Below are 23,279 nucleotides of genomic sequence, written 5' to 3' on the forward strand. Positions count from 1 at the left end.
AAAAGACTCAAATATAAAAAGTGACTTGGACTCTCCTCGCCTTCTGTAGGCAGAGAGGAGTGCACGTCACTGCGGTCACGAAGCCATCCCGATCGGGCGCTACATCGTGATTAGTCATCAGATTGAATATGGGCAGATAGATCGACTGAGAAAGCAGTGTGAGAATATCAGATGCAGATTAGAAGCCTAGGGAAGCCAATAGAACTCTAGAAGTATAGCACTATGTTGGCATGGGAAGTCGCAAGTAGACTGAGTTTCGTTCTCACCCGAAGGAACAGGTAAGACTCGACCGGCTGGAACTACAACTACTTGGATTGCCAAACAGAAAGGAATCCAAAGGAAGACCAGCAAGAATGGTCTTATGTATTCATCTATGTACATCTATTGCATAATTTCATCAATCATTATATATCATTACCTCATGACGGAGCAGCGAATCTTCTTTTCTCTGCTGCGTCGCCTCTGAGAAATCGTGCCACCTCCTGTTCAGCACCCAGGTCTATCTTTCGGGTTGCATTGCCAAACAGGCATTGCCATAAATCATCCTTCTTCACGAGTTCGCCACCCGATGCACCTTTGGTCATCAACTTAGCCAGCGTCGCATCTTGTAACTCCAAAGAGTTGGCCGAATCGATCGCCGTTTCGGTGAGATCATCAATCACAGGCCGAGCGGCGCCCTGTGCTTCCGTCTTCTCCTTCTGGAAGATATGAGATAAGCGACGTGAGACGGATAAATCGTAGATCGATTGTTCAACAGTGTCGGAGACGAGATACATCCAAACAGTAGTAGGGCGATGCTGTCCGATTCGGTGTACACGAGCTATGGCTTGAAGCTCAATCGCAGTGTTGACAAGTGGCTCGCAAAGAAAGACGTGCGTCGCGTTGACGAGGTTCAGACCAGATGATTGCGCCTTGGCGTGAAGGAAAAAGCATTCAATCTGTGGAAGAACGATCAGTCACTCGCCATAATGTCTTGTTTGGGAGAAACACATACCGCCGGGTCACTCTTGAACCTCTCTATACCATCAGCATAATCTATACTGCTATAGCCGATTTTGAACCGGGCAAAGGCAGTACCCAAGACCTCTAGGAAAGTCTTATATTGAGAGAAAATGATTGATTTCGCGCCGGGATCATGCTCGCGTAGCCAAAGAATATGACGGGCTAAGGTATCGATCTTGGTTCCAAAAGAACCGTCCAGGTCGATGTTCTTGATCTCCTTGAGGGTGCCGGAACTGATATCAGCATAGATGAAATTATTTGAAGAGCGTCCAGGTTCTATTTTCGCGGGTGATTTCTCCTCCTGCACTACAAACTCTTCAGGTTTATAGGTGATCTGATGGAAATCGTTGACTTTCAGGCGTCTTTTGCAGGTGGGACAAGTCCGATGTTGATTCCACCATAAACGCAGGCAGTCCTTGCAATATTTATGCCCACATACGGTCAAGACACCTGTAGATCGTCAGCAAGATGAAAAAAAAATCTTGTTCTGGACTCGAAGACAACACTTACCGATCTCGAAGCTTGACTGACAGATAACACAAATCCTCGCTGATGTATCGGCCCCTGACTCGTCTCTCAGGTGAAGGAGATAACGATGTTTCGATCTGAGGGACGATATCTTTGCATCGATATCGTTCTCCTGCTTGAGCTTCGCTGCAAATAGATTTTCATCCAATGGTTTGCCGACACTCTCTTCGTCGTAAGGAGCAACAGTGTCGGAGATCTGCTGCAGTTGACGATAATATTCCAGACGGTTGTTCATTGTGTCCCGGAACATCTCTACTTCTCTCTCCAGACTCGATGAAATCTTGGTTTGCCCGGCGGCCATTTTGCCGGCATGGTGAAGGACTGAGTTGACAAGTTCTAGCTCAGCGAGCGCACGAGAGCTTCCTCCGCTTCCTTGCCACTCGAGAGAGGTCGCGAGGCTGCGAAGCTCACTGGTGATACCTCGAAGAGAACCAAGCGCAGGATCGGGTTTCAGCGCACTACGTGTATTCATAATCGAGAGAAAAAGATCTGGAGACGGTCCCTCGCCCCGCTGAGCTTGGATGATACCGGTTTTGACTTCATGGGCGATGAGGACGTTTTGTTGGCCGGTGAGAGCATCATGGCGATCCGCGAACATTGCACGTAGGGCCTCCATGTAGACATACATCTCATCCTGATGTTTTGTCGATCTCTCATATTCATTTCCCTCAAGCTCCGAGTCTTCCTCCCGGTCAATGAGCGATTGCAAAAGTAATTTAATCATAATATCTCGCCACTTATTGTACTGAGCGGCGTGCTGATTCATCACATCGCAGAATTCTTCGTATTTGTCGAATATGCGCCGGGATTCCAGTCCGTTGCTGTAAAGCTCTGGCGTCATCTTGTAGATAACCACAAACTGTTGCTTTTCCGTTTTTTCCTTGATTGCATTCATATATCGATCGACCTTACGGGAGATATCAGTCAGTATCTCCTGTCGAATCAGCTTCGCCTCCTCATATGCTTCGCTTTCTCGCTTCTGAAGAGCTTTGAACTCTTCCGAGTCAGGTGCAGTGAGCTTCGCGTCGGTCCTGATTTGATAAAATGCATTTCCAATGAAGAATATAGCGATGTGTTGAATCTCAAGTGCAGCGCGCAATCTCTGACGGTACGCGCCTACGCGAGTATTCTTGTCCCCCTCCTCGCCCTCATTATCACTCGTGTCCTCCGCCGTGTTATGGCGATTCATACCGATGGAAATAGCTCGACTCTTTGCGCGCTCAGACTCTAGTCGGGTGCGGTACTCTTTGACTAATTCAGTAGACCGTTCATAGGACTTGGTCCAAAGGTCTAGAGCCCGTTGTCGAAGCAAGGCGTTTTCTAGCAATTGACCTCGCCGAAGCTGAGACTGGACAAGAGCACGCTCTTCTGCGTGAATTAGAGCATCATTTTGATCAATCATGAGCTCAAGGACTTCAGCAACAGAACGCAGCGGACCGCCACCCAACCCCAAGACGCGACGGTTGCTTCCAGCTGGATACAGACAAGCCTGACGAAGCCTCATTAACCAACTTCGCATCTTCTCCACAACTGCTGGGTCTTCTGGATTCCAGTCGTCTTTGAGCGGTGCACCAGACAGGCCAAGGCCGCAATCTTCGGACATTTGTTCAAAAAGCTGGCCATAGTGCTGTTCTTCGACTGCAGTAAAAGGAATGGTGATAACAAATCGCTTTTGAGACGGTAAATTGAGCTCACTGCGAACACGGTCTTTGCTATGCCGGAGAGCGATGTGGTTGATAATGCCGGACAGAACGGGCTTGAACAACGCACAAAGCCTTTTCCAGACAGACCCACTATAAGGTTCATATTGCAGAAAAAGCAGAAGGCCAAGAAGGTCAGAAACATCCTTGCGGAGGGGTGTACCAGTTACTGCCCAGGCGTTTCGACGAGGAATTAGACGTGCGACCTTTGCCGCATTACTGACACCACTCTCAATCATTTGGGCTTCATCAAGACAAACTCGCCACCATGATATCCGAACCAGAGGAGTTTTTCGTGGCTCAAACCTCTTCTCGTGCCGGAGATTGCGATCCGGAGCGTTGCCGGAATAGTGGATTTCTCGTGCAAGAACATCGTAGGTCGTAAGAACCACATCTTGGTCAACAAGTAATTCAACTAACTCACGATCCGAAAGCTTTTGGTGGCGGTTAATCCCAGTATAATGGAGCACGTGAAGTGCTGGCGCGTGTAGCTGGATTTCCTGCATCCATTGCTGAAGAATCGCAGGAGGCGTGATAATCAATGTTGCACCTGAGAGTCTTTTTCCTTCATTGTCAAGGTCCAAGTCTGGTTGCACAATCCGACGATGGAGGCACATTAAGCTGATCATTTCCACAGTCTTGCCTAATCCCATCTCCTCGGCAAGAATACCACCCTTGAGATCGTTCGCCGGGGCATGCCAGTTGGAAAGATCAGATGTAACAATCATGAATAAGGAGCTCGCGTAGTATGCATTTCCCTCTGCGTCTGTGAATTGTTGGAATGAAGTTGGGAGCTGACCGCTCAGCTTGTCCTCAATAGGAAGTACTTGTCCATTGGTCTGGAGTTCCGAACCTTCGCGTTGGATCAACCATCGTACTGCTCTCCTCTGAAATGGATAGAGATGACAGTGTATCAGGTCGCATTTTATCTCCGCGGAAGAGCTGGCCGTGTCTTGAGGAACATGGACGTTGTCGTAAAAATCTCGAGGTGACCAAATAGCTTCTGGCGAATAACCCATGCCCCGCCATTTCTTGTGCTGTCGAGCAGCATGTTCCGAATCGTCTATATTGCTCTGCAGGACATATCTCGCGAAAGTTTCCGAATCACTGGGATGCAACAGCTTCTCGTTAATGATGTCCGGCGAATCCTTCCATAGTATAATTGTTTCAAGATGAAATGTCTTTCCATCAGGCGAGCAGTGTAAAGTGCACTGATAACAAGCTGTTGGAACCTTCGTATTGTAGCGGTCGGCGCACGTGAGGCGATGCGCGGATTCGAGATGCTTCCCGATTTCCAGTACCTTCTCACTGGTATTCTTCTCTTCGAATATAGGTCTTTTCTCCGACAACGATGCGATTACGAGATGAAGGCAGTCATATGGAGGAGACGCTTGCGTGGCAGAGTGACGACCCGAGGATGATGGTATAGTCTCAGCAGTTTCAAGGCAAACAGGCAGTCGGTGTGGCAAATTGGATGAATTGTTGGGATATCCCTCAATGTTGGGATTTCGATGTGCGAATTCCTGTTCAAGGTTCATCGAGTCAGTCACGCTATGCCTCGGTGGTACAGAATATGACCATACCAGGTATAAATCAAGGCGAGTCAATGGAATATATCCGTACGGTACTCCAGACTCGGATGCGCCATTAATCTGCCGAAGGCTCAGACCCTCCGATGCCAATTTCCGACGTTTCGTAGGAGGGCCATCACTTTCGAATTGCTTGCTTTGCGCGAAAGCAGTGGCTAAACTATCAGGGACGCCACCTGTGTACAGTAAGATTAGCATACAACTCTCTCTGGAAAATGCCTCAAGAGCACAAGAGAGTACCAGAATATCGAATGCGTCTCTCTACCACATTCATCCTGTACTTGTCAAGTCTATGTCGAAACGCCACGAGAAGTACAATTCTTGGGAGAAGAAGTAGGAACATAAAACGCGATAAGACAATCTTATCAGTACGCGTCACGTGACAAGCCCCAGATCCCTGATTTGCCAAGACTCGGAGTAATTCTTGGGGAACATCACGTGCTTCGTGATCAATCAACCTCGTTTGACATGTCAACAACAATACTCGGAAGCTTGGAACGGAGTACATAAGTATACTTGATTTATCTTCAATAAAGAGCTGCTGGGGGCTTAGGACTATTACACTGTAACTGAACTATAACTTCATCGTTCGTTTCCGGGTCCTCTTCCAATGATACTTCGTATGTTGTCTCTTCCGGAAGACAACACAACATTATTCTGATCCGCTTGAGATAGACCACACATGGACGGGGCATTCGTATCATCCGTGTCCAAGACAACACTGCCATTGACAGCACGGACAGTCCTCTGATAGAGTTGCCCATTATCACTCTCGAAAGTGTCACTGGTGTCTCCAGAGGATGTGGACGAACCACCTGTGACTGAACGGTAGGACGCGCTGCCTTCCTGCATCGTATGTAATCGCAAGGGTTCGGAAGTGAGAGTATAGGACGAGATACCGAGCAATGCTGTCGCCTCTATATCGAGACCTCTGCTTATTTTAGCGTCTATGGCAAGCCCTGTATCACTAATGTTGTATGTTGTGTTGACTGATAGAGGATATACAAATGTGACCTCATCTGATGAGTCCTTTGCTTCGGAATTCGTTATTGAGACCTTGCCATATGTGGTTTGATTATTCGACTGGCTCAAGCCTTGCTGATTGAGTAACCCGAAGTTGGAATATTCCAGCGATTGCTCCCAGGAGAACTGTAATGAACTGATGGCAATAGACCTCTTAACGATCACAGAATATGAAAGGGTATCATTTCCCCCAGTCTCATTTTTTATAAGATTTCGGTTGACGGCCAGGCTTGGTGCAGGTGCATATATATGAGGCGCTTTTTCAGAGGAGTTGGACTCTGCATCCTCGTCGAGGTAGACAAAGATATTTCCTGTGATGACCCAGTATGAGCCGACGTGGTCGGAGAGTGTAGCATTCCCGTCATCTTGAATATTTAGACCCGCAATTTTGATTTCAAACGAATGTTCCTGCCCATCTTTAAGAAAGGGCAAAAACGGAGATATGTCTATCTCTGGTTGTCGCAAATCAAAAGCATCAATGCCGACAATCGGGCGCCAAAAACCCGGTGCGACACCACCGGTAAAGATAACTGGGAAAGGCCAGACGACGCCGGCAAGCAACCCATCAATGTAGAGTTGGATTTCGCGGAACGGGGAATATCCGTAAAGCTCACCGACTGTGCTCTCAAAGGACTCTGTATCGCCCGAAAAAACATTGGACCACCAGAACTCCTCCGTAGATTGTCCACAGGCAGAAATGGATACAACGGCACGAGCTGCAGAATCAGGAAACTGATAGGCCGTTGTTGTATTGTCCGAAGGCACGATGAATGCGCTTGATCCATTGGATGTTGATCTGCCAGCGGATATAGGCAAGATCATATCCGCTGCGCGAACATTTCCCTGCCGAGAAAAGAAAGCAGTTAGTGTCACGTTGAAGCTCCCTGTGTAGACGTCTGAGATCAAGTTTCCAAGATCAAAGATCAGCTTCTGTTCCTCCTTCCATAAGGCGTTGTATTGTGACATCTCCTTGATGTATGTCCAGACAATTCCATTACTGGTAGGTTCAGCGGTTGATGTGCGAAACACTTCTGCATCTCCAAGATACATGATTGCCAGTCGGTCATACTGTCGACCCCTTGATGTCACAGTAATATTGATCCGTACCGTGTCAAAATCACACTGCGGCGGTTCGTAGTATCCTGTTGGTATCAAAATTAACACCACCTAGCAGACAGGGCCCGTAGTTGTCACGGACCTACAAAGGGTTTGCCATAACTAGAGGCAAATACATGATCCATAAGAAGGATTTCATGTTCGCACGCAGAATTTTCCCTTCCATAAGTGGCAACAGGTTGGTATACTTGAAATACATCCAGAACTCCAGTTGTCTTTAGAGCTGGATCAGCGATGTGACGAGCAGCGCTGAATGAATGACCGAAGGGTATATATCCAAGCCAAATCAGAGCAGCGCAAAGCAAGAATGACAAAGCCATGCCAATAGTGCACCTCGAGCTGCCTTTCTCCTTGAAGAAATGGTTAGTGGAACCCTTTGCGTGATCAGAGTATTGACGCAGCTTCCACAAAGACTTCTCTGTCAAGCCTGAGTACCTCTCGGTGTCGCTAAACAGAGTCGGTTCTGCTTCCAGGCCATGCTTTCTGGACTTTCGAACACAGACTTGACTCACTACGAGGCAAGCTACTAATACAACTGGTGAAAGTAGCGCAATCAATTGAAATTGGGATAAGCATCCTAGATGCGCACCATAATGAACGGGCTTCTTCTGCTCCATATTGCATGTGTCATAACTGGTCCGGCAAGTATGACGGGACTATAAGGACAGGAACTCCGTCGGCCTAACGTGGCCCCTCTTTCCTCTCAGCAGCGTTGCAGGTTGCTCTGAGATGAGTAAGTGCAGGGGTTACTATTAGCAGAGCATCATTCGTGAGATGGACGTGGATGCGAGTGAGTCGTAATCTGTGGTGTATCTAGTGGAAGACGGAAATGATCCAGGAGTCTGATAAGCGCAGCAAGATTCCCCCACTAAACCTGGGCCTCCATTTCTGAGCAGATAGTGTGACACATGATCATCCACAACGCCTGATTATTTGCTTTCAGAATTCGGATAACACCATAAGTGTGCACATAATTATATTTGTTGATTTAATGGTTTTGAATCATGAAAATAGCCTTTTGATTAATACAATTTTGACTTTGAAGGACATCCGCAATCTGCTATTCCTCCCAGATTCTAGTCGAAGACAACGCTCAAGCACAAAATTCTATGAAAGATGGGAAATATATGGTCCCAAGGCCGATCGAAACATCGGGCGACAGTAGCCTCTCAAGCCGTCTTGAGCAGCCAAAATCAGAAGAGGAGTATGGTGTATTGTACAAAGTTCTCTGACCCGACAAGGCAAGAATACGGTTGCCAGGCCCTTGGATGAGATTGGATGAGATCGCATTCACAGAGTGATACTTCACATAAACAAGCGCCAGGCACCAAGAATAAGAGCCGCTGTACCAGTGCACACACCCCTAGAAGACGACATAGGTTAGTATGCTTCGAATGGAGTACAAAAAGGGTAGACAATGAGGCATACATCAGCCATTGAAGAGTGGAGAACTTCACAGCCTCAACACGTTCTCGCAGTCCTGCAACTTCCTGCTCAATTCGAGTTTCAGTCTCCTTGATTCGCATTTCCTGGCTGTTCGCTTCTTCTCGGATACGCCCTTTCTCGAGGTTCAGATCTAAACGAACCGAGGCCTGCGTGCGACCAATCTCATCCCGTAAGCGTGAGTTGAGTTTCGCAAGATCCGCGGCGATTTTCTCATGCGATGAGCGAGTTAACTGGGCTTCGGTAGAATCTGCATTAAGTAGCTCGGACCGCAATTTGGCAAAATCCACTTTTTGTGTATATGCCGAACGTTCGGTATCTATAAGTTTGTCGTTAGCAACTGGAAATCAGGATATCCATGGAAACCGATCGGTCCCAACTGCATCATGGCGAATGACTCGTTCGAAGGTACGAAAACTGGCAGAACTCACCTTCCCGGAGAACCATTGTCCTTGTCAGATTTTGTATCGACTCCTGAATGACATCGTTCAAAACCCTCATCATCGCGACAGCTTGCTCTTCGCTGAACCCTTCCTCCTTGAGCCGTTGTACGAATCTCAGAGTGTCGAAATGATGCTCCCGCTGCCGAGGCGCTGAGGCATGGAACGCACGCTGCGCTGGTTTAAAAGAAGCAACATAAACGCCATTATATCGAATAGGATTGTTCGGTCCCTCGAGGGTTGGACGGTTGTCCGACGTGCTCTTCGAGATGTACCATCGTCTTGTAATGGCTGACGTTGAACCAAGATCTCGAGATGTTGAAGAGAAGAAGCGGTATGAGTGGGGAGAAAATGTCAGGGAGCGCAGCTGTTCCCCTACGGCACTCACGCCCTGTACGCGCTTTTGGCTATGAGGGAGGCGTATCGATAGAGCATGGCTCTGAGATGGAGCGACCGTAATCCAGGCGGAGGAGCCGTTCCAGGTGAGGCGAGGGAGAATGGAGCGCGGAACTTCCGTGACAGATTTTGATGGCGCCATCCTTGGTTTCTTTCAGTTTATTGACGGCTCATTGAAGAAGAAGGAATAGCAGAAGCAAGACTGCGAGATGATGGCTAGTTAGTTCTATGCTTTGATCAACCAGGGTCTGTAGGATCCCACTCATTACGCATTTGCCCGGTGCGGACATTGCCGATGACTAATATCAAGTATAACCATTGCATGGGAATAGCGCTAGTACATTTTAAGACGCAACTATAGATTCTTTGCCTCTCAGACTGGAGAAGAAAATATATGTGATAAAGGAAAAACTATCTGCATCAGCAATCAGCATTAAGAATCGTTTTTTTCATTTCATGATCAATGCTACAGTTCTCTGGTATCGCAAAAGATAGTCGCTGTGTTTTCCCATCCAAAATCAATCAAACCGGTTACGACGGATCAATTCCAAAATGAACTTCATAGCTGAAACAACTGCTTAAGCTGCTTCATGGTATCCTGAGGTCCATCCACAGAATGCCCTATTGTCCGCGAATCAGAGTAGATCTCGTAATCATTGCCTCCAAGAAAGCATTTGTCTCCAAAGAAGTGGATTGTTGTGTACTCGACGCCAGTGATACCCTTCTCAGCCTCGACGTGTCGCAAGCAATACGTCTTATCCCAGCCAGTGGGGAAAACGTCAAAGGAGATCTGACCACCAATGGAATAGCTATAAATTTGTTATCAGTCATTGCTCGGCGGCTCGGTCATACATCACTTACGTGAGGCCATAGTCAGGGAACTCCTTCTTAAGAGCATTGACCATATCCTTTCTGATGTTGTGTTCCTTATCATAGCTGATGCAAAAAGTCAGCTGATAAAGTTCTCAATGTTCTTCTTGTCTTTTGAGAGTAGGGTCCCGGCATCCATGACCAGGTGGCTGCGGGATTCTTAGAGCATCGGTTTAGACGTACGCTTCGAACTCGTTTCTCTCTTCAACACTGGCGTTTCTTCCAATTGGGCTCACATTGATCATCCCATTACGGAACTCAACAAAGGTGCCACGCTTCCTGGGCAGCTGCAGATCCGCAAAGTATCGGAGAATGAAGTTGACCAATTTCTGATATTTCTCCTCCCCAATCCACTCGATAAAGCTCGTGCTAGCGAGTGGCTTGCCCAAACGGAATGCCATCAACCCATTTTCGGGGAAACAGAAATCGAATAGAGACGTCACGTCGGTGGAGGATGTGCCGAGCTGTTCTTGCTGCTTGGCGTAGTTGGACCCGCCAACCTGCAGAGTGTGAGATTGCGAGCTTGACTGCAATAACTGGGCGAACTAACATATCCTATGGCACACTTGTGGCGCAACTGGGAAAGAAGCGTGAGCATTTCAGGGGTAACACTCTGTCAAAAGAGAACCATCAGTGTTAGCTGTGTGCAATTTGGAATATCCACCATTGATGATGAGTCTGAGAGGGAGGAATATGAGCCACCACTTACTCGTCTCGCAGGGGTCAATGTCTCGTCAACATCAAACAAACAAATGGTGTTCTTGAGCGGCCGGTCCTGCAGGGCAGGGTAAATACTCGCAGCTTCGGTAGCCATGATGCCGATTCCTCGTAGTAAGGTGTAGGCTTGGGTACAGTTCAATAGGAAAAATATAGACCTGGAATGGTTCAAAAGTTAAGAGACAAGTCAAGTATCGCGAGATCAATTGAGCTGGCGCATAAAGAACTAGTATCCAGATACCAATACAGACTAACAAGAGGACTATTTAGTTCCGCATGCGGTGAGAAGAGGGGCTATTAGTGGTGGGGTCTTAGGCTTATCGAAACAGAGTGCAGAATAGTAAGGATCTGGGCCTTGGTTCCGTTATCGATAAGACTGATAAGGTCTCATGGGTACTGTGTACGTTGATTTTCGACATAGATACACATAGGTATGTGCTGGTAGCACAATACTACCTATACACCGGAGCATGTCTACTGAGTATTTACAGTCAAAGACAGCTGTAAGCTCGTAAGCTGGAAGCACACAGAGCATGGAGTCTGTGGAGTCTAAAAGGGGTGGGATAATCCCTTGGTCTCTCATGTGGCGGTTCTTGTGACCGACTGTGAGGACCATATTGTGCTTTACTATCGCTTGTGAGAATATCTTCCAGGAGGGTATAATTAATCATTAGTTCCTAAGACTATAGTCGTTCAGAGAATATCAAGCCAATATCAAAATTCCAGTTCCTCCGACAATATGACTTAAATCGCCAAAAATCCCACAAACCATGACAGTATCCAGCCTCGAGGATAGACATTAACGACCCATAGTAGACTGAAAGACCTTGGCCGCTAGCTCGCTTAGAAGCCGAGCCCTATCAGTCTGCGGGAGCTCGAGGAAAACTTCGTAGACACTCTTGCCCTTGGCGTCTCGCACAGCACCCAGGCGGTTGCCTGCAACAGCACCTGCGAGCGCACCTGGAGCGTTGGCGACAATGAATCCGAGAGCACCACCGCTTAGGCCTCCCACGACCGACCAGAAGTGTGAAGTGGGTCTCGTACGCCGTTGCCCATCGGTATCCGTATCCTCGGCAAGGCCTTCTTCCCGCAACATCTCTTCGAAGACAGACCCGAACTGCTCAGAAGCTCGTTGTTCGTGATCTGTAGTTGATTTGCCAAAACCAAAGGCTGACCATGGGAATCCACCAGCTCCACCTTGGGGCACTTCCTCTTCTGGCTCTCCATATCCTTGGGCTGCCCGTAGGGCGTCGTATTCCCGTCGACGAGTCTGGTCAGAGAGAGTGTAATAGGCATCATTTATCTCTTGGAATCTGCGCGTGCGGGCAGGGCGCTCTGGTGAATCGGCAGGGACTCGGTCGGGGTGAGACTTGAGTGATTCTCTGTAACAAATCCGACGTTATGAAGTGTCCCGGCTACCTGTTTTCATGCACTCACCTTTTGTATGCATTTCGAATTTGTTGTTGGGTGGCACCAGGAGAGACTCCCAGGACCTTGTCTGTATTCTCATGAGCATGACTTTGACTGGCCTATTAGAACAGCAAGAGGTGTCATTACAATAGTCTGGTTGTCCTGATTTCATTCATTAGTGATGAGTCCTCATTTCAAGATAGTTCGGAGTGAAGAAAGTCTCACTGGGCATGTTGACCGTTCGAAAGGTGGAACAGAGAGAAACCGTCAGATATTTAAAGTCAGTGTTACAGATAGTAGTACTAAGTTGTTATCTCAGAGCAAAAAGCTGACACAGGCTTAATGTTCGCATTTGAAGACTTTCATGCGCTGGCACCTTGGATCCAATCCAGCCAATGACGTCAAATAGTTGATGCCTGATATCTGAGGACGCCAACAAATTCGCTGCCTCAACCCCTGAGCAGCACCCACCAATGAGGATCAGTCGTTGTTTACCAGCCACCCATTGACTCGCTACTAACGCATGTCAGTTTAGCTGATGCAAGCTGATCCTCTTCGGCTTCGTCAAATGAGACACAATTGGAATTTGCTAGACCTTCTGTCTAGCTTTCTGACAGTGTCCTTTTTCGACCTCTCGTTGTTCCGGCCTCTCAATCGCTAGCAATCTTCCCAGGGTCGCCATTTGTCGTTGTATACTTCCACTTTGCCGACGCTCCTAAGATAGTCTTCTACCTCTGAGATTGAGACCAGAACAGAAGTCTGGCGGATCCCTTTCTTGATGCCGAGTGGAGAACATCAATGCTTTGAGGCCTAGAACTGAAATTTCGTGCATCTGCATCAATTGACTCCGCACCCACTGTGAAGAGCAGAGGACCACACAGAAAACGACAGAGTGGCCGGCATTCCTTCTATAGCTCTTTTCTTTTTTTGGAACACAAGCCGACAATCGATTGAAATCTGATCTAGTATCTCTGCTTGAAGGAATACCCAAGATAGCCAGCAATCAATTGACACAATGGGTTGGTTTAATGGAAAATCGTCTTCATCTTCCCAATCTTCCCGTCGGCGCTCTCCATCTCGTCGATCTGTTTATTCGACGTCGCACTCGCGCCATTCAGCACCGTCAGTCTTTAGCCTAGGTGGCTACAGCCGAGCTGGGCGGTCAAGTCCCTCGGTCTTATCCTCGTCATCTTCGCGCCGCGCACGTCCGCGAGCCGGGTTCATCCAGCGAATTGTGCAGTCGATCAAGCGCCTGTTCCGCGACATCTACAGCTATGCGCGTCGCCACCCGGCAAAGGTGTTGCTAATGGTTGTCGTTCCACTCCTCACCAGCGGCGTGCTGCAGAAACTGCTCGCTATGATTGGTATCCGCTTACCACACAGTCTGGGTGGTAATTCTTCTAGTGGTGCGAAAGCCGGAGAGGGCGGGCTCAAGGACAACATCAATGGGCTGATGAACATTGCCAAGATGTTCATGTAATGCCGGAGCACTGGTGAAGGAATGATACATGCGGTGTTCAGCTGCAATTGCGATGAGGCTGAGTTGGACTACCGACTCAAGGAGAAGACAGGATTTGGACCTGTCCACGAACAACCATGATTATGACAATGATGATGATCTTATGTACTTGTTTTGTTCATTCATGTTTTTTGGTTTTATGATTTAGTCTAAGTTGCGCGAATACTGAGAGGCGCCTGCAGTCTCATACAATCAAATGTTTCTGTCATACTGCTGTTGGAGAGTGAGGAGCTCCCTTGCATCAGGACCTCTCTAGTAATGTGTGCAAATTGCAATACCGAGGCAGCGACTAGAGAAATTCAGGTGACAGGCAAAATCTCAATTCACATACTTCCCACCTATCTGCTCTCCCCTGTGTAATTTTGAGGGAACATGGTATGTTAACCTTGGACGATTTGTAAGTCTTGCACGGAATACTGCATACGTGAAATAGGGATTAGGTCTCTATGAGGTCGTAGCTGATTTCATTCCTTGGAATTCAACACAGTGTAACAGTATTGTGCATCTGCTGTTTTGGACTAGTAATTCTGCCATTGATCAGACGTGCTTCAGCGTTTATTGAGGCCTTCAATTCAGGGTGATATACATATATGGACTTTTTGGAAATCTATCTAGGGAGACATAACGTAGAACTGACAGTAGAGGAATAAGCTGCGAAGCCCGAATCGAGACTATGTCACAGTCCTTGGCTTGCAAATCATGACCGCTGTGACCGCTTCTTCGCACGGCGTCTGGAAGACCCGCCGTTCGAATTGACAGCGGAAGTGTTGCTATCCTCGACTTGCTCCACAATATCCACTGGCTCTTCCTCAGCCTCCAGTCCATGATCATCCGAGCTTGCAGATCCAGTCAATCTACCCACAGTCTTGTGGTAAAACCATAGCGGGAGGCGGAAGATCATTGTATCGCGAATCGTGGGACGCAGAATCTCTTCCACATCGAGCAAGAATTCCTGACGTTCACCGTCTTCAGACTCTTCTTCCAAGAAGACGTTCCCGACGGAGTCGACGATGAGCACCTTTCCATTTTCGGCGATGACACGCTTTCTCTCTCCCATCGGTTCTACCGACTCAATGGTTGGAGTGGCAGTCCCCGAGCCACGCGGGGTGGCCCTGGGACCTTTCTTGCCCTCCTTGCGGTTCTCCCGGTCCATCATGCGCTTCTGGCGACGGTTCATGGGCATCGCGACCGCTTCGCCCGCTTCAGGCGCCGGGGGCGGGGCGGGAGAATTGGCAGCATCGACACCGGGGATTCCACGGATGCCCGATTCGTCGCCCCAGGCGGCCCTTCTCGCCTGACGAATGTACCGGTCGACAAACTCCCGCTGACGCTTCCAGCTGAGCACGAGAGCAGCGTAATGTGCGCCGCCGCCGAAGACAAGGAACAAGCCCAGAAGCACCGAGCCAAGACCGGGACGGAAGCGAGAGTAGTAGTAGCCGGTGCCCTTCCACTTGGGGAAGCCGTTTCTCAGAAAGTGATCGTAGCGCTCACGGCTGGGCCCGCGCAGGATATTGGCGACAGTGTTCAGGCGCGCGGCGCGCTCGTGGGCCTCCTTGACGGCAGCAGCAATCTCGCGCTTCGAAGGGCCCTTGTTGACATGGACGCCTTGCTTGTTGGTCTTGGACTTGCTCTTGTCCTTGGAACTGTTCGCGATAAAGGATCGCTTGACCTTGTCGGGGTGCAGGAGTCTGGATTTCTTGCGGTAGGCCTTGCTCAGTTCGTCCTGATTGGCATTGGGTCGGACACCAAGGAAATCTGGTCAGGGGATGAGATATGGGTGCGCCGTGAAAGCGGGAATAGGGGAAGAGGTACCGTAGAACGTCACATTGGTGCCTTCGGAAGCAGCGACTTCATCGTTGAGACGGAAGATTTCGTAATCTGGGATTGATGCGACTTAGCTTCGTCTTTCGAAGGGGACAAAGAGCAGGATAAACAAAGACATACCTTCCTTGGTCCAAGCCGCAGCAAGAACTAGCAGGGCGGCAAAGACAAACAGCCGGAGTGCAGCAGACTTCATGATGGGCACAGAGGGGAGCGGTCAAGGCCGCAATGGCCCAGGTATATTGGATAAAGAGTCAAACAATGACTCCTGAGAGCAGAACAAGCTCAGCAGATGATCATTAAATGCAGGTGAAAGAGAAAAAAAAAAAGTTGCAATCTGGCGATATATTGACACGGCGCTTGATACTTTACTACATTGGGTAAACTACGATCTGTCCACAGTCCACACTCGCCGGGCGGTAGGTAATACGAGCGTATGAAACATACCGGGAGCAAACAGGCAGGTAATTTATCGCCTTGAGGTACTTCCAATTTCCATGCAATAATAATTTGCATGCAAATTGGAGTAGGTAGATACTAGATAGTCGACGGAGTAACCTAAGGCAGTAAGGCAGTAAGGCAATAAGGCAGTTAATTGATGCCAGATGGCTACGTGTGGTCCACTCCGCAGCGACACCGACGTGGACCAATAATGCAGACGATTATAAAGCCTTTAGAAGTTCAGGCAAGGCAAAGATGGATCTACGATGGAGAAGAGGGGTTGCAATGGGCCATCTGGATTCTGGATAGGATGAAGAGCATGGACTGGATTCATGATTAATCACAACGACAGAAAATGCTGGGGGTTGGAGCAGATGGATTTAAATGCAGGCATTTCCCTGTCTGAGGACCAAACAGTCTTTCTCATTTTACAATCTACTTGATGATACGCCTGCTCCAGGTACATCTGGAGAGGAAGACAAAAAACACCCTGTACCTCGCGCTCAAATCGTCAATATGTTACTGTTCCTTTCGTTATCTGCACTGATACCTTGATGCTCATCTGTGGTTGAGACTGGAGACCTCTTCCGCTTCCAGACCCAACTGCTACATCAGAGCTTTCTATTCCTAGGAGTCTCTTTCATCGTCAGTCTGGGAAGCAGAGTCGCAGTAACCCTCAAGCTCCTCTGGTATTTACTGGTCTCTGAATGCCCCGACTTATTATCAATCATCTTTCATCTACTCCATACAATTCCTACAACATCCTTCCTGTCTCACCTTTTCTCGCTTACGTGCTACTTTAAATTCTTCACGGTTGTGGCTGAGGTGCTAGCCTCTCAGCCTCTCCGCCTCTCCTGAAAACCAAAACCAAACCAAAAATACCGCCGAGGCCTCACTAGAACGGATCCTTTTTTTGATTATTATTATTTTAGGCTTCCTTCTATCTTCCGGCCAAATAGCCCAGTTCAACTTCTTCTGAATTGTTGCTGCCCACCCCCCTGATTCTCCATCCTCTCTGACTCTTTTTTCTCCCCCTTCCTATTCAATTCTCTTGTACTTACAATTATCTACCTCCTTCACAATGGGCCCCATTCAGATTCCCATCGACGCGATCACCTCCCGGTTCGGTGATCGCTTCAACAGCGTTCGCGCCCAATCCCTGAGCACACGCTTCGCAAATCTCAAACCTATCTCGGAATTCCTGGATATCAAGCGCATGTCGAAACCTGCGAACTTCGGCGAAGTCCAGAGTCGTGTGAACTACAACCTGTCTTATTTCTCCAGCAACTATGCCGCGGTCTTTGTGATGCTCTGTCTCTACAGCTTGCTGAGCAATCTGCGGCTACTGTTCGTCATCGTCCTGGTCACCGGAGGCCTGTATGGCATTGGTAAACTCCAGGGCCGTGATCTGGATTTGGGGTTCGCCCGTTTCACCACGTCTCAGTTGTACACTGGTCTGCTGGTTGTTGCGATTCCCACGGGTCTCATGGCGTCCCCATTCACAACCATACTCTGGCTCGTTGGAGCTACGGCTGTGACCGTGTTCGGTCACGCCTCATTTCTGGATAAACCAATCGAGAATGCTTTTTCCGAGGAGGCGGTCTAGGTGGTCGGCCGCGAGCTCCTTACGGTATGCCCCAATGGGGAAGACCACCAGGGGCACAACTGGAGAGATCAGCCAGGAGACGGGTGGCCCAGTGGACGGGCAATAGTAATGAACGTGTTGAGGAGATGGACAGTGGGGAGGAGGACGAGTATATGCGGCGAGGGGATCGCATTTTGTATGCTGAACAACGACGGGTGGGGGCACCGAGACGAAATGGGGCCTACGAGGCGCCCACTGACGATACGCGCTTAGCCGATGGTATGGACTACGACTTGTACGACGACTCCGACAGCACGGTCGCGTATGCGGTACAATTGGCGATGAAAGACGAGGAGTGGCTCGTGGACAAGGCTCTTGAACGGATCCGACGCGCGCAGATACTGGGCCAGAAGCAGGTCCGGCTGTCAAAGCGAGAAATGGAGGCCCTCGAGAGAAAACGGGTGCAAAATGACGGTGCGAAGGACGTGGGACAACGGAGCCGCGCATCCAAGGCATCATCCATCGACGGCCGGCGCTCTAGGCCGCTGGACAGTTCCACAAGTGGAGGATTAGGGAGCACAGGCGTATTGCGCAACGGATACACCGCATCCCTAGCCAACGGAAGTACCTACAACAAAAACACGTATGGCTCCGGGACGCGTGCTTCGGGTGTCTCAGCTGGTGACCAGGCTGCTGCGCTACCGCGGTCACCGAGCACCCATTCCCTACAGCCTCCGCAATCAAGTAGCCTGGTCCAGCCCTCCCTTCCCCGCGATTATCGATCAGAGTCTTTCCTGTCTGCGCCCAGCTCCCGTCCACTGACTTCCTTCCCGAATACTTCCTTTGCACGCCCCCTCTCTCGCGATCCGTCCTGGATCCCCCCGTACCAGGTACCGTACGCTACTGCGGACGTCCGTGTCGGATCGCAAAGTGCCATGGGTTCGGTGCCACATCGGTCAACCCACCGATCCGTTCTTGGCGATCGCCATCCCCTGAATCCTCAACCTGCCACCCGGACCTCTGTGGCGGGCGATTCTCACAGTGAAGGGGAGGAAGGCAGCGCATCTGACGCGGATGGCGACCGCCTGCATATTGTCGATGTGGTGCGACGCAGAGTGCCGACCGGTTCTCAACCCCGAGTTGCTGCCATGGCGAGCGGGGTCCTCAACACCAGAGCCGTTCCGTCCCGCAGTCGTCGTTTCTGAATGCATACAAAATTTCAATTCCCTCTTCAGCTCTATGCCCCTCCAAATTCTCTTTTCTTTCCTTGAATTTTTTTTTTTTTTTTGGGTGGCGATGAGGTCTCCCATGTGTTGTGGCTTTCCTGTGCCTCGTGTTGTGGGTTCTGGCAAGCAAAAAAAAAAAAACGTAACGGAGTTCATGAACAACGATAGAATTGGGGTGTCTGTTTTTTTATTTCATTTTCATTTTCATTTTCATTTTCGTTTCTTTCTCTGTCTCTTTCTTCTAACTAAGTTACATCAACTTTATAATGAGGATCTCGACATCGAGACAATAGAACTATGGTGAGCGCTAGAATCCCTGAAGCATGAGTAACGGAAGATAAGTTGAGAGATTCCGAGTCAGTTCGGTTGGTACACATGGCAGTCTAGCGATAGGCTACAACCGATGAAGAGAAGCTGCAGAGCGTGCAAGTGAGACGGCTATCAGCATAATCTGATAGTCAAGTAGACTATCTAGACCGTCCTGACGAAGATGATGGCGTAACGCGGGTGGCTGTACCTGAGCGCCGTGATACTCTTCTGCCTATTCTCTGGATAGATAGAATGAGCATGTATGTCAGAGGAGATCGGAGATATGTTGTACTCAATGCCCCTAGTCATAGTATGAGAGAGAGACAGTGGCTGTTCAAGATGACCCTTGTCGTGAAGTGCGGTGCTTATGATGATCATCTATCCTGAACACGATTGGGGAAAATCCTCAGGATTGCTCCGATGACGTCGATGCCAATCATCCCAGGCTGATGATCACAACTCTCATAAATAGTAGCAGAAATCACTTCATAGAAATGGTTCATTCCTGAGACTGTTTGATTTTGTTTTATTATTCTTCATTCGCCTTTCTCTCTTTCTCTCTTTCTTTCTTTCTTCCTTTCTCTCTCTCTCTCTCTCTCTCTCTCTCTCTTCCTCCTCCTCCTCTTCTTCTTCTTCCTCTCTGCTCCTCTCCCTTGGACTCCCGGGTTGTGTGATATCCCCAGTCAACTACACAACACCAATTCATCTTCTAGCAGGGCAAAGCATTCTCTCACACCATCTGGAATTCATTCTCCATCTGATTGGTGCTCTGTTCGAATTCATTCGACTCAATCAACTGTTAGACACTGGGGATTCATACACAGCCTCCTCCAGACGTCCAAAAACATCGCTGCCTATCCAGGAAGCACAGAGAACAGAAGAAAATCATTTTCGTCAGAGCCAAGCTTTGCACCGATTCGGCATCAACCGAGTCTGATTTTAGTGGAATCCGTAAGCCACATCCGCAGTATCCGGCGCGCCCGATCTACTACTACCATAGAACGTATGTCGTATGGTCTATGGATTTAAAAGTGTGTTGAGGGGATGCACTTACTGATCAATTCTCCTGGATAGTAAAATATCAATTATCGGTCCTCGAACCTCCCTTGATATACGTCCCATCTATCACCGTCAATTCACACCACTACCCTGGAACTACACCATGTGGATTATATCATTCTGGATCTTTCCCGTCATCTCGGCATGCATGTGGCTCGGTATGAATTTATCTATCTCGTCCGCCCGATCGGTTGCTAATTCGGCTGTCTAGCCATGCTGATTGCGATGCTGGCCAACTGGGCCGTACGCGGGACGCCGATCTATGCCAGTATGGAACAAGGTCAAACCATCGCGTACGTTTTGACTCCCATTCATATTGTTCGGTTCAAGGCTGACCAGACTCAATTGCAGATACATTTCCGATATTGGAGCGCAGGGACTGAAGCCCCTGTTTATCACTGGCAGTGTCATCACCGTGGTCTTTCTCGACCTGGCGTTCATCTCGGAGCGATGGCTGCGACATTCGGGACAGTTGGTGCCAAACAAGGGCTGGTTCGATAAAACCTGCGCAATCGCTTCCATCTTTTTCGCGATTGCAGGTGCGATGGGTTTGATCCTGCTCTCGTGCTATGATACGCTCCACCACCCGCATAAACATGACGGATTCCTGGTCATGTTCCTGTGAGTCGATTCTCTTGTGCCTCTGGACAAGCAAGTATGACTGACGAGTGTAGTGTCGGCTATCTGATCAGTGCTCTGTTGATCTGCGCGGAATATCTGCGTCTGGGCATCTTCTACCGCTCGCAGCATCGGATCCTCTTCACAAGCTTTGTCATCAAGCTTTCCTTCATCATTATCGAGATCGCTTTGGCCATCGCCTTTGGCGTCTGCGGACGAAGCGGTTCCGGCAAGAAGAATGTCGCCGCCGTCTTGGAGTGGGGTATGTTGTTTCCCTTTGATGAAGCTTCATGAATAGTACTGATAGCTCTGCAGTCATTGCTCTGGTTTTCACAGGCTACGTGCTCTCCTTTGTCGTCGATCTCCTGCCCTCTGTGCGGACTCGTCGCCATGTCCCACAAGGCGAGAAGCGCCTCGAGATGGCGCACACGACCCCCAATGCGCCTCATCCTGCCAACGAGGAGTTTGTGTACGAGGAGCCCCTCACAACAGACTCCGCCGGGCCCAATGCGAACTATTACCGTGGACAGCGTGTCGTTGGCAACTAAAACAACATTTATCATTTTCCTTGACGAACTATACGATCTATACCTTGATGATTGAGCAAATCCTCCGTTCTGCTTTGCTTTGGCACGATATGTGCTGTATAACATTGATGCATTGGGTGTGTTAGATAAAGATACCTTGATACCTTGGTCTATGATGCCTGGGATGGTGGAGTCCTGTATAGGTGCATTTGTTTGTATTCACTGCTTGTTTGTGGAAATCTAATGTGTAATCCGAACCATACATAATGCCAATCTTGTCATTACAACCCCGTCAAGCCTAGCCCGCTGTACATGCTAAGATGCGAACCATACAGATAAACGTATTAAACACGATATGAACCATCCCAACCACCACAAACAACAGAAAAAGGAAGAAAAGAAAGAAAGGGAAAATTAAGCCAGCAACCTCTGCCTGATCACCTCCTGCTTCTCTCGATCAATCCCCACCGCAACCAAATACCCTTCAACACCACCATAGCGCGCCTCCAGATGCGCCCGCATGGCCGCCGTAAACCCCGGCGGACACTTGGTTAACTCCTCATCGAGCCCCAGCATACGGATCTCCTTCATGCGCTCCTCAAACTCCACGCCCAGCTGCGCCTCGGACTTGCCATAGTCCGCCGCAATGGCCTCCTCGGACACCACGCCCAGCAACAGCAGCAGCAGCAACACCACCAGCCCCGTCCGGTCCTTGCCCTGCGTGCAATGCACGACGACCGGGTACGCCTCGGCGCGCGCCAGCAGCTCGAAGATCTCCCGCATCTCGCCCGTGCTGCTGTCCAGCGTATCCTGGCCGAGCCCGATCAGGCCTCGCGGCGCCATGACCTGCTCGCCGACGATGGTGACCGCCGCGGTGCGGTACCCGGATGCCACGAGGGCGAGGACGCGTCTCGGTCTCACTTAGTACTGTGTCTGATCTATGCAAAGAAGGGCGCGCGAGGGGGGAGGGCAAAGTCTTACATGAGATTATACCAATCCAACCGCCACAGTAGCGTCCGCTCAAACGCCTTCCCTACCAGACTGATCAGGGAGCGCTGCACGCCGGGAATCGCCATGAGATGCTCGTCCGGGGCAGCGGGGAGGGGCGACTGGTCCATACCAGCGGCCAGGGCGTCCTCCCCGCGGCGTTTGCGAGTCGCCATCTGGTGTTCCGTGCTGGGAAGCTTCATCGTCAGTCCGGTCTGCCTTTTTCAACTGACAAATGGCCAACGGGTCCCTGGGGGCAGCAAGAAAAGAAAAGAAAAGAAAAGACATATACACACGTCGAGCGGAGATCGAGCACAGTCGCGATGTGCAGTTCATCTGCTAGCCGCCGTCTATCGCGCTCTGAGGCGTCGTCTAGCTGTGGGGTGGTTAGCTGCTGACTCTTCAGGACATCGAGGACCAAACGGGGGTTAGGGGGAGAGAGAGAGGTGTAGTACATACCCTTGCGCTGCGGAACAAGACGCCTTCTTTCACAACGCTATCACATCAGAGCACGATCCGTCAATTCAGGCTCTTGACGAACAGAGGAACGAAAAGTCGCTTTGGACGTACCGAGACCCTATCGCCTGGTTGATGGAGCGGCCGACATCGCGGAAGTTGATGATGTTGTCGAAGGGCCGGTCGGGCGAGCCGAGGTCGACGCTGGATTGGCGAGGAGTCGTCATTGGAGATGCTGGAGAGATAGGATCGGGATATTGAGGATGGGATTTATGTTGGTATTGAGGACCAGACCCGGGTATCACGCATATGGACAAGATCCGATTCAAAGCAAGGGTTTATGCATGCATCGATTTCAAGGCGCTTGTAAATATAGGGCTACAGTGTATATACAATCAACGACAATAAAAGAATTGTGAATGGAGAAGAGGAAGATACTCCTGGTCGAGACTGAAAGATGGTTTGATGGATGCTAAGCGTTGGCGGATCCCAAACTG

General features: G+C 49.4%; 11 protein-coding genes across 11 annotated transcripts, besides 7 other annotated features; 4 read left to right on the forward strand and 7 right to left on the reverse strand.

Annotated features, from left to right (window-relative positions):
• Nucleotides 1-419: 419 nt before the first annotated feature.
• ACLA_088330 (putative SNF2 family helicase/ATPase) lies at nucleotides 420-5,017 on the reverse strand (the record flags this gene model as incomplete). The annotated part of the gene is made up of 4 exons (XM_001272569.1): nucleotides 420-938; nucleotides 995-1,452; nucleotides 1,513-4,753; nucleotides 4,814-5,017. 4 exons carry the CDS (start codon nucleotides 5,015-5,017, stop codon nucleotides 420-422), a joined length of 4,422 nt encoding a protein of 1,473 aa, XP_001272570.1.
• Nucleotides 5,018-5,401: 384 nt separating this feature from the next.
• On the reverse strand, nucleotides 5,402-7,278 carry ACLA_088340 (uncharacterized protein; the record flags this gene model as incomplete). Its single annotated transcript, XM_001272570.1, has 2 exons — nucleotides 5,402-6,984; nucleotides 7,041-7,278. The coding sequence occupies 2 exons, from the start codon at nucleotides 7,276-7,278 to the stop codon at nucleotides 5,402-5,404; spliced, it is 1,821 nt and encodes a 606-aa protein (XP_001272571.1).
• A 985-nt stretch (nucleotides 7,279-8,263) lies between these two features.
• ACLA_088350 (CCDC90 family protein) lies at nucleotides 8,264-9,379 on the reverse strand (the record flags this gene model as incomplete). The annotated part of the gene is made up of 3 exons (XM_001272571.1): nucleotides 8,264-8,321; nucleotides 8,387-8,720; nucleotides 8,833-9,379. The coding sequence occupies 3 exons, from the start codon at nucleotides 9,377-9,379 to the stop codon at nucleotides 8,264-8,266; spliced, it is 939 nt and encodes a 312-aa protein (XP_001272572.1).
• Nucleotides 9,380-9,796: 417 nt separating this feature from the next.
• Nucleotides 9,797-10,921, reverse strand: sec53 (phosphomannomutase SEC53; the record flags this gene model as incomplete). The annotated part of the gene is made up of 5 exons (XM_001272572.1): nucleotides 9,797-10,046; nucleotides 10,099-10,173; nucleotides 10,291-10,607; nucleotides 10,658-10,720; nucleotides 10,817-10,921. The coding sequence occupies 5 exons, from the start codon at nucleotides 10,919-10,921 to the stop codon at nucleotides 9,797-9,799; spliced, it is 810 nt and encodes a 269-aa protein (XP_001272573.1).
• A 702-nt stretch (nucleotides 10,922-11,623) lies between these two features.
• On the reverse strand, nucleotides 11,624-12,466 carry ACLA_088370 (putative DnaJ chaperone (Caj1); the record flags this gene model as incomplete). The annotated part of the gene is made up of 3 exons (XM_001272573.1): nucleotides 11,624-12,206; nucleotides 12,262-12,322; nucleotides 12,460-12,466. The coding sequence occupies 3 exons, from the start codon at nucleotides 12,464-12,466 to the stop codon at nucleotides 11,624-11,626; spliced, it is 651 nt and encodes a 216-aa protein (XP_001272574.1).
• Nucleotides 12,467-13,249: 783 nt separating this feature from the next.
• ACLA_088380 (uncharacterized protein) lies at nucleotides 13,250-13,714 on the forward strand (the record flags this gene model as incomplete). The annotated part of the gene is made up of 1 exon (XM_001272574.1): nucleotides 13,250-13,714. The coding sequence occupies one exon, from the start codon at nucleotides 13,250-13,252 to the stop codon at nucleotides 13,712-13,714; it is 465 nt and encodes a 154-aa protein (XP_001272575.1).
• Nucleotides 13,715-14,450: 736 nt separating this feature from the next.
• ACLA_088390 (putative endoplasmic reticulum DnaJ domain protein Erj5) lies at nucleotides 14,451-15,770 on the reverse strand (the record flags this gene model as incomplete). Its single annotated transcript, XM_001272575.1, has 3 exons — nucleotides 14,451-15,508; nucleotides 15,566-15,631; nucleotides 15,698-15,770. 3 exons carry the CDS (start codon nucleotides 15,768-15,770, stop codon nucleotides 14,451-14,453), a joined length of 1,197 nt encoding a protein of 398 aa, XP_001272576.1.
• Nucleotides 15,771-16,133: 363 nt separating this feature from the next.
• Nucleotides 16,134-16,165: a microsatellite.
• Nucleotides 16,166-17,096: 931 nt separating this feature from the next.
• On the forward strand, nucleotides 17,097-17,621 carry ACLA_088400 (putative COPII vesicles protein Yip3; the record flags this gene model as incomplete). Its single annotated transcript, XM_001272576.1, has 1 exon — nucleotides 17,097-17,621. The coding sequence occupies one exon, from the start codon at nucleotides 17,097-17,099 to the stop codon at nucleotides 17,619-17,621; it is 525 nt and encodes a 174-aa protein (XP_001272577.1).
• A 26-nt stretch (nucleotides 17,622-17,647) lies between these two features.
• On the forward strand, nucleotides 17,648-18,805 carry ACLA_088410 (uncharacterized protein; the record flags this gene model as incomplete). Its single annotated transcript, XM_001272577.1, has 1 exon — nucleotides 17,648-18,805. One exon carries the CDS (start codon nucleotides 17,648-17,650, stop codon nucleotides 18,803-18,805), a length of 1,158 nt encoding a protein of 385 aa, XP_001272578.1.
• Nucleotides 18,806-19,016: 211 nt separating this feature from the next.
• Nucleotides 19,017-19,043: a microsatellite.
• A 636-nt stretch (nucleotides 19,044-19,679) lies between these two features.
• Nucleotides 19,680-19,745: a microsatellite.
• Nucleotides 19,680-19,750: a microsatellite.
• Nucleotides 19,683-19,744: a microsatellite.
• A 547-nt stretch (nucleotides 19,751-20,297) lies between the features above and the next one.
• Nucleotides 20,298-21,360, forward strand: ACLA_088420 (Frag1/DRAM/Sfk1 family protein; the record flags this gene model as incomplete). Its single annotated transcript, XM_001272578.1, has 5 exons — nucleotides 20,298-20,352; nucleotides 20,406-20,487; nucleotides 20,546-20,815; nucleotides 20,869-21,074; nucleotides 21,128-21,360. 5 exons carry the CDS (start codon nucleotides 20,298-20,300, stop codon nucleotides 21,358-21,360), a joined length of 846 nt encoding a protein of 281 aa, XP_001272579.1.
• Nucleotides 21,361-21,753: 393 nt separating this feature from the next.
• ptyA (putative tyrosine/serine protein phosphatase) lies at nucleotides 21,754-23,009 on the reverse strand (the record flags this gene model as incomplete). Its single annotated transcript, XM_001272579.1, has 5 exons — nucleotides 21,754-22,249; nucleotides 22,321-22,545; nucleotides 22,623-22,702; nucleotides 22,786-22,822; nucleotides 22,897-23,009. 5 exons carry the CDS (start codon nucleotides 23,007-23,009, stop codon nucleotides 21,754-21,756), a joined length of 951 nt encoding a protein of 316 aa, XP_001272580.1.
• Nucleotides 22,009-22,039: a microsatellite.
• Nucleotides 22,588-22,611: a microsatellite.
• Nucleotides 23,010-23,279: the final 270 nt, after the last annotated feature.

Source organism: Aspergillus clavatus, genomic scaffold, assembly GCF_000002715.2.
Source record: "Aspergillus clavatus NRRL 1 1099423829798 genomic scaffold, whole genome shotgun sequence".
In the NCBI taxonomy this organism is placed as follows: domain Eukaryota; kingdom Fungi; phylum Ascomycota; class Eurotiomycetes; order Eurotiales; family Aspergillaceae; genus Aspergillus; species Aspergillus clavatus.